General features: G+C 38.5%; 1 protein-coding gene across 4 annotated transcripts in view; it reads right to left on the reverse strand.

Moving 5' to 3' along the window:
* The window catches only part of NME7 (NME/NM23 family member 7), a 94,316-nt gene that overhangs the window by 34,232 nt on the left and 48,052 nt on the right, over positions 1 to 12,032 (reverse strand). For all 4 annotated transcript variants that reach the window (XM_074807773.1, XM_074807755.1, XM_074807765.1 and 1 more), the window contains 3 exons: positions 5,499 to 5,563; positions 4,576 to 4,644; positions 683 to 784 (listed from right to left, as the gene is read on the reverse strand). In XM_074807773.1, the coding sequence (XP_074663874.1) occupies positions 683 to 784; positions 4,576 to 4,644; positions 5,499 to 5,563 (236 nt within the window). The remainder of the gene's footprint in view (positions 1 to 682; positions 785 to 4,575; positions 4,645 to 5,498; positions 5,564 to 12,032) is intronic.

Here is a 12,032-nt window from a genome sequence, read left to right on the forward strand (position 1 = left end):
AACCAAAAAACCATAACCCTGACCTCATTGCCTCCATCTTGCTATTCACCTCATGGCTCCCGTGTGATATAGCAGCCTTCATTGTTTAACAAAAAACTGCAAACTTTTTGAGGCAGCACTTATGCTTGTCTCCACGCTGCACACAGCATCATGCCTATCCAATTAGTCACGTCAAGAAATGAAAAATGAAAGCTAGAAGCATTAGCATAGAAAACAGGTATGAGAACTTTCATACTCTTTTTTTGTTCGCTTCCTTCTGAAAAACAAAGGAACCAATTCTGCTTTTACAGTTTCATCCTAGGAGAATGCCACAGACTGCAGTGGACTAACATCTGATTTACACTGGCATGCACAAGCAGTAACTATTTGTTCCAGGACTCCGAAGCCTTGTGTTAGAATATTTATGAATCTTTAACAGAGATTTTTTGCCCAGATAGCCTTCCTTTCACATAAATATCATCACAGTATTTTATCATCTGGTTTAGGTAAGATCAGAAACATGGCTAGAGGATTTGCAAACTGGCCCACTAAGACTAGCATTTGACCTCCACAATAAGGTAATGCTTACATGTTTCCAATGAGTGCAGCAGGTACATGGCAGTCATACCACACTGATATTTTAATTCACATAGACAGCACATCAACTTTTTAAGTATTCCTTATCACTCAAGCAAGTACTTACAGGGTCAGAAGGACCACAAAAGTCTCTGAACACTTTTGGAGGCTCGGGTTGTATAATTTCCATTGCTATGCAAGGGCCTGAACACAACTCTGTAACCATCTCCTGGAAGAAAAAAAAGACAGAAACAAATCTGAGCTGCTTTGGACTTTAGCAAGGGTTGTATTCCTCCCCCAAATTAGACCCAAACTTACAGGACAGGAACAATTAAGAAATATCGGTGCATTTAGGAAAGCAAAGACAGGAAACAAAGATATCATTAGTATTCACAACAAATGTTTTCCATTTTGCTGCTTGGTTTAGAAGGTGGAGATTGAGGTAAATTGGATATTCAGCTTCAACAGCATCCACAATACTTTAAATTCTTTTGTGAGTACATCCTTATTGATCTGGACCTAGATTTCACAGCAGTATCCCATAACTTGTCAAACTAGACTGGATCAATAGAACACACTTTGCTGGGTGTAAGCCTGAAAAATCCCACTATGTTCAGCCAGTTCCACAGGCAGCAATGTACTTTGCAGTGTTCCCTACAGGGAGCACAGTATGTAGCCTATATTTGTTTCCAAATATACACCCGTTTGATGGCTTTAAGTCATTAAAATGTCTCTTGGGCTTTTGGTTCTCACTGTCTTTTCCTCACGTTTTACAACAGAAGATGAAATAGAGAAGCCAACAGAACCTGTGCCTGTGGCACAACCTGTTAGGGAAAGGGTCCTTGATCTGGCAACATTCTTGGGGTGTGCTGTTACCAGAATCTCAGTTACACCGAAATCATCTGTTTTCCTGGAGCCTCCTGGAGAGTAAAGAGACATCATAAGTTCTGAGTGGGTGATGAAGATGGGTCTTAGTTCTCATAAGCTTAAATTAACTCTGGGCATTAGTGCCAATTTGGAGTTTGTTAATTAGAGGTATAGGTTTCACAAGCAGAAAGAATCTATTTTGCTGTTCTGGTCTGACTTCCTTATTTAAATCATGCCCTTATAATTGCATGCTTGTCTAGAAGTCTGGGCAGACAAGTTTTAAACAAACCAGGACAATTACAAGAATCAAAACCAACAAGGAAAGAGGAAAGGAGAAAACACTCACAAGAAATAAGGGAGGACAGGGAAGGACAAGCAAGGTACTGCAATCACGCCCACCAGCCACGGGCAGATCAGGGATGAGCCATGGCAAAGAACAAGAGCATCCAGAGTGGGAAAAAAAGCAGTAGGAAAAGAAGGATTAAGTTCTTCTCTGTCTTTTATGAATTGTGATGGAAACTAAATACACAAAGACTCTAAGTCAAGCAGCATTGTTCCAAAGAGTTGCAATCTTCATAACAGATTCGATGCTGAGAGCATGTGGTTAATCTCCCCACTCTGAAGCCAACGGGACAGAGTTTTAGCCAAGTTCCTCCATCATCAACCTGATCCTAGCAAATGTAGGTAGAAGTATTCCTGAGAGGACATGAAAAAAGTGCAGACTAGTTTCATGCCCTACAACATCCATAAATCTTTTAATTCCAAAAACTGTCTCATCACCAACAGATCCTCTGTTAAGAACCTGTCAAAGGGCAATATATTTCATTCTGTTAAGAAACAGTGAATTGCCATGAAGTCACTACTCTCTATAATTTCACTGAATTCTGTCATCTAAATAACTGTTAACAGGAAAGTGGAGAAAAAACAGGCTTTTAACTTGAGTTGAATGGACTGAATTCGTCTGTGGTTTTTCTTGCTTCTCCCTTTTCTAGTCTTTCTGTATCAGCACTGACATCCCACCAGCAACAGCAAATGACGTAACCAAAGTCACTCCTGACCCCTTCGTTACAACACAGAGCTGAGGACTGAAGACCAGCTGCCATCAGCTACAGCACAGAGGCCGGTGGTACTATGTGAGACAAGCTTGGTCTACCTTACACAGCCTCATTATGTCCAGAGTTGAATTTAAATAGCAGACACTGTTTCTCTGGTAAGACTCCTCGTTACAGCTAAATCAAATTTTCTTTAGCAAATAGTTTATTCATCAAATAACATGGTTTGTGGTCAGCCAAAACCATTCTTGGAGCTGGATCAAGCTCAAGCATTTTTGATTAATGAAGTGGATTCTGAGCTGACTCAAAATAATTTCCCTACTTTTTTCCCCATTTTCTATTCTGGCTACAAAGCAAAGCAGCACAAAAACTAATCAATAGTATGCAAAATCCCATGCAGGAGATACCAACAAAGCTAAAATTTTGGGCAATTGTTCAGCTTTCTCTTTTCACAGAGAATTGTTTTATATACAATGTCAAGCCTTTACCTGACTGACAAGGGATAACCAGAAGAAATGGGAGTACAATTTTTGAAAAGGATTTCTGGATGCCAAGTATCTTCTGTGCTGAGTTATTTTGGAATGATAAATAAAATTCAAATCAAAACAGACGGTTCTGAGTCACAGATATACAAGGTCATATTATTTCTTCAATATCCTATTTTGTAACATACTTCTTCCTATTTGGACAATATCTATTGCTGTTCCCATATGTGCCTTCTCTGGATCCCTTTACCATCATGATTAGTTTTCCCACGTTTTCCTGTTTCACAGACATCCTGAGTGCATGGAGATATTATTTTCATGTAATTTCAACTGAGTGTATCCAGCACATATGGCTCACAGGACAGAGCCCTAGATTCTTACTCTTCTTCAAATTCCATCTAAAACATATCTTCTTTATTGACTTACCCTGTTTAAATGTCACCTTCCCTTCTGAGTAACTCTCCAATTACATTATATAACTAAAATTTGCAACTTATTAGGGGGGTCAGAGATTGTACAAAAGAGCTGCAGAAGACGGTGGAGAATTTCCCATTTGGTTCAAAGCAGAGACTTTTGCAGAGCCGTGGGACTCTTCAGGCCCTGAAATAGTGGTCAGATTTTACCATATTTGAATTCTGCCACATACCTACAAGTTTGCCTGTTCAATCTTCTTTTCATTCTTGTCAAAAATGGTGTTATCAGAGGAGACTTTAAGAGTATTCCCCAATCTGAGAGTGAACTAACAGTACTCCTAACCTATTTAAAGACAAATCTACAAACCCTGTTGAAGTAAGTTAGACTAAACTATCATAAAGGGGGAGAAAAAAATAAAATAAAAATGTCATTATCGGAGTAATATTGGTAACTGTCTGGAGTAATATTAGTAACTGTGCAGAACACTTTTAATAATGTAACCACTTAAAAATTAAGGATAATTTGCATAGCACATAGCATGGCAGTGAAGCTAAACTCATTTACTATTTCTGAAATGAACCAAAAGCCTCTGACAGAAAGCAATACGGAAATGCAAGCTCGTCTTCTTGTATTCCCATTGTTCCATCTGCAGTCAGGAAGTGTCATGTGATGGTACAAGGCATAATACAGACTCTTACAAGTCCACTGGGATTACAGCATAGCTTAAACTTCTTAAATTTTCTGAAGATCCACAAAAGTCAGATTGATAAACTTAAGAATAGCTCAAATTGTTATTAGGAAAGCATTCAAATACAGCAGCCCCACTGTAAACAAAATAATAAATATATATTCTGGTCCAAGCCACTACTGCAATATCAAGAGAAACAAAGACACAGATGTGACACATTCTCATAGCTCTACTGCATTGAAGTAGCTTATCTGAGGGTTTGGGTTTTTTTTTCCACTCCATTGTATTTTATGAATTCCTTGGCTGAACAATTTTCACAAAAGATTCTTCTTTCTTACAACATATATAGCACAATTTTCAAGATGAGTTAGTTTATCTGAGAACAAGCTAGAACTGGTCAATACCAGGTTCCTAAAAGAAATCCCATCACAATCCCAAAAAAGGAAAAATGTGACCGCTTCCTCATTTAATCATATTTTATTTTTAAACAGATTCTTCTCAAACGTATGCTTACCATGTATTCAGCAACAACACCTTTGTAAATCTCATAAAATTCTTCCACGTTTGCACGCTCCATGTTGAACTAAGAAAACAAAAATGTTAGCCAATCTGCCTTAAACAACTATAAAAAAAATAGACACACACCCCTTCTTAACCAGCAAACATTCAGAATACCCCTTTAAGTCTTACTAGGTAAAAGGAATGGCTTTACAGCTGCAATATAAAGTTTGTCAACAACTTAGCCAATGATGCCACAGGCATAGCACACAGAACCTTCTTCCACCTTAAATGTAAGTAGATAATGTAGTGGTGGCTGATGCCACTAACATGCAAGAGGATCTGTTTGCTGCACAGTAAAGGAAAGGGGCTATTTGTCATTTATGGTGGGGATTTGAGTCATAGAGGGATTTCAGATCTCGAGACTTTACAAAAATCAAAGGGCAGGACTTACAGGACTACTCTTGGGAACAATCTCTGTGCCAACTTCCTTTAACTGCTACGGGTGATCAGGGTGTCAAATTCCTTTAAGTATCTTTAAAAACCTTCCCCTAGATTCGTACTAAGCATATATTTCAAAAAATGAGGAAGGATATTAACAACTGTTTCTCTAATCTTAGCTAGTACATTTTGTAAAGATATCTCAAATTGCTCCAGAAAAGACAGATATCATTATCCCCCTTCTAACTACAGGGAAACTGAGATACAGAGAGGTAAAGTGTCTCGGCGCAAGGTCACCTGGCAACCAGAAACAGATCAGCTGACCAATCAAATAATAAAACATAAATATCACAAGGACACTGCTGATTCCAAAACATTGCTGCCCAGTCCACACAAGGGTTTTGTATTGCAGGGAAACACCTGTGCGTTGCTGTGACGTGCACACAGCGCTTCTCCAACTTCTGTTTATTGGAAAAACACACACAAAAGGAAACCTACCATCTGCAAAGCTGAGATCTGAAATCCTTCACTGATGATGACTTTTATAATCTTTCCAGCTAGCCCTGAAGAAACACACAAAAGACACTATTCAATTTTAGAAAGCAAAATTTGCAACTGGAAGGTATTTATGCCAATATACCACTTATTTTCAAACCAAAACCCCAATGTTTGTGTAATGCTGTGAGGGGAAGCAGAGCTGAGTTCCCATACTCTTAAGTTCTATCTAAAGTGACATGTTGATTATTTCAAACATCTAAATTCCATGCAGCTGATGAAAAGAATATCTACCAAAAAAAGGTGATTAGTGAAGCCTCTGCTTTTCTCAGATCAACTGCAAAACACCCAGTTGCTTCAAGATCAAGATTTATATTTTTAATTAAGTTCCACTGGCAATACTGATGCTTAAACAGTAATCAATTCAGAGCAGAGGCTGCCTATTTTTCTGGGTTTTATACAGTGTTCACCAGAGTGGGAGCCCCACTTTAAGCTAGAAACAATGCAGGATGATAATAAATATTCCCAACAAACCAGCATAAAAGTTCCTGTATTCTATGCGGAAAACACATTAGTGCAAAATAACCTACTGCTTTTAAGGTTATAACTCACAAATATGTTATTGCTGATCATACTGCTTGCTGTATTCTCTCCAGAATGCATTCTTAAAGACTGAATAACATTGTAAAACAAAATACTAAATTTTTTTCCACTGAAGGTGTGTTTTAGATTTGCCTGTGCTTACAAGATCAGGCCATTTGAAAGATTATGTCAGCCAAGCACAGGACTCTGTGTAAATGAAATTCATAGAATCACTGTTTTTATAGAACATAAATGCCCGTCCTCTAGTACAATTTGTGAGAAACTACACATTTCTGGACGTTTATTCAGAGCAGAATTAACCATAGAAGAATACCATGTAACGAATGAAACCAGCAGGATTTGACTCCTGGTCATTAAATCCTTTTATTAACTAGTCTTTAAATAGCAAGATTTTTTAGCACTGCATAAATTTAGTAGAGGAGAATAAAACACATCTGGTATCTCGGTTCTAGCATGCTCAAGAGCTAAATTGTGCACAGTCTGCTAATACCTGTGGCATAGGATTGGTGAGCTTCCTACCACATTAAAAGGTCAGTGGAAGCTCTGAGTACGAGATGGATAGTTGGAGGGCTTTCAAAAATTGTATTTACAAATGAAAATGAAAAAAGCTGTCGCTGAAGTATCCCTCACCGTATTTTCACACTAAGGTTTATGTAGAAAAACCTTCACATATAAAACAGTGCCTACTTCTTCCAAAAAATCCTCAAACTACTAAAGGGAAAACCTGAGATTTTGGTATATATTCAGTCCATGCAGCTCCTTGAGCTTATGGAATGTAGAAACAAGAGGAGGCAGGAGCAGTTCCTGCCATCCCACTATACTGTTACACCATGGCTCACTAGCACTGATAAAAGTTCCCTTGTAACACCCCTGTGAAAACAGGAAAATATATTTTCCCTTTTTTTCAAGGTGAAAAAAAAATAATTGCAGCAGCAAAATGAAGGGACTTGGACACGTTTGCCCAGGAAATGCAAGACATATCGGAAAGAGATACCAGACCTCTAGTTTCTTTTTGTCTACACTGCTGGAAAAGCTGAGAAGCTCAGACACTTCTACACACAGGTTCCAGTGAGGCCACCAGCCCATAGTCTTGACTTCAGAGATGAATGGCCAGTTTGTAAGGAGATTAAGTGACTGACTGGGGATCATTCAGGAAATAAGTAAATGAATAAATAATCTGTGACAGAGTATAAACATTTCCTCATTCTCAATTTTCAGAGCAAATACTCCAGACAACAGCCACTGCTTCACAAGAAACCAAAAAAAGGGGAAGAAAGGGCAGTGACAGACAAATGGCAACTGTCACTTGCAAGGACACGGTACTTTGGTATGAGAAAGCTGCTTTGCATGGCAGATCTCCATTTTACACCTGATCAGTCAAGAATGGGCCACTCACATAGGCCTTCACAACTGGAAAGAATCTAATTGAAAAACTCATCAGGTATCAGGTTCTGGGGTACTATGGAGATCTGCTTTTTACAGAACTTTTGTCCTCGGCAGTTTTATGAGCTGTAAGCAAAATTCACATTTTAGGGAAACAAATCAGGACTCAAATATTCAGCTTTCTAGGCTGTTTCTCTACTGAAATTGTTAAGATTTCTCTTCTCTGTAGAGAGGAGACAGGCTCCTTTAATGATAGAAATCAAAGTAGGAATGCATTTTGCATAAAGATCTTTAATATGAGGTTTAATAATTTACTGTGATAAACCTATCAAGATTTTCCTGTAGATTGCATTTCTGAGTCCACTCTCACTCATCAGAGCAAGAGAGCACCTTGTTGCTCCAGACAGATTGCTCACGACTGCAACACCCAACAGGCCTAACCAAAGGAATTATTGTCACCAAGGTACACAGATAGATGTCTTGCCAAAAAAATTCAAAGTCCCTTAAGGAAGAGGCCTGAGATTTCGTTTATGTTTGCAAAGCGGGATGTTAGCTCCACTTCCCAGATGTGGGAATTGAGGCACAGGAGGCTAAGCGAGTTGCCAGTGGCAGCACAGACCTACAAATCCAGTGGCTTGGCCTCCCTTGTCCCAGTTTAGGCAATACACGTATCACTTCTCCTAGGGACACTTGCCTTTCAAATTTTACCTGAACCAAAATAGAAACAAAAAGCACAGAGGCAATCCCCAAGCAACAGAAGAGTGGAAGCTCAAGGCTTGGCTTGGGATCTGTTTCAGGCTTTCAGCCAGTTGCATGACTGAACTGGGACGTGTCCTCTCCTATGTGGGCAGATAAGGCTGAGGAAAAGACGAATTAGATAAGAGTGCCATTTCAGCAGCTTTCAACAATTTGTTTTCAACTTTAAAATCCAGATCGGTAGTGAAAAAAACAACTTTTTAAGGACCGTTCAAACAGGCCAGTGCATGTTTAAAACGTGATTACAGTAAGAATGCAAATCAAGGCTGCAGATTAGGCACCAGTTATGATGAATTTTCAGTCACAAAGCACAAAAATATCACAAGCATTACTAACTAAATACAACCGGGGGAATTTAGTACTAATCCTAACGTGAGAGAGAGGAAGGGAGTGAGAGAACATGCACACGCGGTATGTCTCCTAGGCAGCGTTACGTTACTACGCACCTAATACAGGACAGATAATCTTCCAACATATTTTGATCAGAAAAAAAAGATAAGGCACCAAGACCTTATCAGTTACATTGATCCTCTACAATGTGTTGCTTTACAACACAGAGTATTTGAAAATCCTACTTCATTAAGAAGCAGAAAGTAGCCAGGAAGACATCAGACTGAAAAAATGTTACAACTGTTTGCAGAATTATGGACTGGAATAAAATAAAACAGTTCATGAAAATCACTTTTAACCTAACAGCACTTCAATTAATGGGATGTAACAGCTGTGTCACCGGGACCTGCCAGTCCCTACGCACTATGAACCATCAGCCCTAAGAGTAGGGATGTTACATTCTCTTCCCTTTGTTCTTGGCCTGTTTCCCAATTTAACCATTCCACTGTTAAAAGCTTATTAGGCAAGACAGCAGACTGCCTTCAAATCAAGTCAAGAACTAGCTTCCTCATCTCAACCTCTATATGTCATTATTTTAATACCCTTCCAGTAATTAAAAATAATTCCTCTTGAATAACAACAGTTTTTTGACAGGAATACACAAACTGCCGTGACAGAGCAGATCAATGATCCACCTAAACCAGTAACATATTTCTAGAAGTAACCAGTACCAGATGCTTAAAGTAGCACTAACTATAAGTAGCAATTTCATTTCATGTCTATTTTTGACATTTTAAAATGTAATTTTGCTTCACAGTATAATAAAATTATCTGATTCCTTATTGCCAAGCGTTAAGGTCCTGTCCCAAAATTCTAGAGAATCACAATCAGGCTTGACTCTGAGCAAAGTCCTTTTTGAATTCCAAAAGAGGAAAAAGTGGGACTTGGAGCTGGGCCCTCCTGCGATGTATTTCAGTTGAAGTTCTCACTAATCTTTGTTTCAGACAACATTGCAAAACACGGTGCAGTAGGAAGCTGACAGATGTCCTCAAAAAGTGCACTTCTTCCCATCTGTGGATCAACCTATCCCTTGAAGAACAAGGTTTATCTATCTGTTCTCTTAGAGAACAGAGTTTTTCCTACTTAGAAATACTTAGAAATAACGCAACTCTAGGCATTCTTACTATGCAACACAATTTCTAGACTCCCCAGAAGTTTGGCCATAGTGATAATCAGCAGCCATTGATCTTCCAGCCTCACTGTACCGTCTGGAAAAGGATATCCAGTCATTTTTGTATCTGTTCTCTGGAGCACGAAGAAGTAATTCACAGAGGGACACACACAGGGCCAACAGAGAGGAGAAGGGGAGCTCAAAAGCTACCCAGCTTAACCATGAGGGGAAAAAAAAAAGACAAGTGGATGCAGACAGAAGATAAAGAGGAACACGTGAGGAAATGATGAGAGAATATTGTTCGTAGTGATAGAATCCAAGATTCTCCATCATTCCTCACTTCTCTCTAGGCACTGTATTAAAGAAGTTTGAAGGGTAGCTTTACAGATATTTATGGAGAACTCTCTCAACACTGCAGCACTGCTGAAAATATTTACAAACAGTATTAATTCGAAAATACTGAAAGGGTGAAGACAAAAGATATCACTGCTGCTTTACTGCAGAATAGAAGTTGTTATTTTGCTAGCACAAGAAAAATTATGCACACAGACAGTAAATCTTAGGGGACCTTGAAACCAAAATGGCTGAGCGTTTGATGCAACTGAGAATGGGAACCAACAGAAAGATTCAAAGGGGATGGAAGGTTCAAAAGCTTAATCCCAGCTGCAACTTGTGACTCACTATGAACAAGGCAAGACTCACTTGTGTATGCCAGACAGGGCATTAAGACACAAAATGATGAAAACCTGTAGGGAAAAAAAAACCTGTTCTGGGTCTTCCTGCATGGGAACAGATGGGAAGAGTCACACTTAGAATTCAGATACAAAAGCCCATACAGAAATTCAAGTCAAAGATCACAGCCAGGCTACAGAAAGCATCCAGCAATTTGGCTGTGCAGTGTGTGCCATTTGAGAAGGGAATTTGAGGAAGAAAGAAAGATTAAGAAGGAAAGATCAATACTTCTGCAACATTTATGTTGAACTCAAACTGATGGTTGTATGTTTACAAAAAAACCTGAAAGGCTTAAGTTTCTGACACTCATGGTTCTTGTGCTGAGAGAAAGCTTAAAAATAAATATCTGTTTTGTTTCTCTTTACTTCTTTCTTTTGAGTTGTTCATTATCTTTTACTCCTCTAGCTCGTCCACTCTGATTTTTATTCAGTTCAAAAGATTATGGTCAATCACTAGCCAGGAGAATGTTTCTATGGCTATAATGATCTTCATTTACTTTTGCTTATTTCTTGAGACTGAACAAAATAAACATAGTATTTTAGTTGAGGCCATACTGCTGGCTTATATGATGGTATTCAGTATTATACGTCAAACCGTTTGTATGCTTACTAGTATTTCTTTCTTTTTTTCTGGTTATCCCTACTCAACACTGTGCACGAGACTTTTCATGAATGGTTACAGTTACAGAGAGGAAATGGTTAAAATTATGCCTTGTAGTGTGCATTAGCCCATAATTATAAACAATAATTTCAATCTACTGTTGCACTGTCAATTAACTTAACTCTGGATGTTAAAACCCTCAGGAGATCCCCTATAATCTGCTCCAGCCTTTACTAATTTTATATTCCACTTCCTGTGGAAGGTTTGCCAGCTCACTGTCCTAGATCAATAGTAAATATACTGTAAGCTCTGTCATTTATTTTCGATTTGGCAAAAGACTGTCACATATTCCTACATTCTGTGTCTTGGCTCTTTACAGACCCGATACCTTGCCTTTCTCCTTAGGCTCTGATTTGAAAAAAGGCAGTAAGAGAAGAGACTTCAAGATATTTATCTTTTGCTCCCAGGTACAGTGCAGTTAGACTATGCATGGCTGCATTTTAAACATTTTTCTAAAATGTTCTCAACATCTGGTAACAAAGGTTCCACTACATCCCTAGATATCAGGCCAGTGATATACTTTGAAGTTTTCCTTAATGATTAGGTTAAATCTTCTTTCATCTACATTAGTAAATATGCACATATTTTCCAAATTTACATATAGACAGCTGTATATCCCTGTCTCCTCCATCTCAGGTTACATAAATAAAACCCTTCATGTTTTCAGTGGCTAAATATCTTATTCTTTTTGCTCTCAATTGGTTATGCTCTTTTTTTAAATGGAGTGCCCAGAAACTGGACATGGTACACAAGTTGGGTTCTCAACAGCACTTAGCAGAACTAGTTACTGAAAAAAAACCTAAATAAAGTATGTCCAACATTGTGAATGCTGACTGTGCTCATAATATATGTGTACATATATCATATGCTTATGATATATCACTATTCCAACCATTTCTCTA

The sequence above is a fragment of the Strix aluco genome, chromosome 2 (assembly GCF_031877795.1).
Source record: "Strix aluco isolate bStrAlu1 chromosome 2, bStrAlu1.hap1, whole genome shotgun sequence".
NCBI classification, from domain to species: domain Eukaryota; kingdom Metazoa; phylum Chordata; class Aves; order Strigiformes; family Strigidae; genus Strix; species Strix aluco.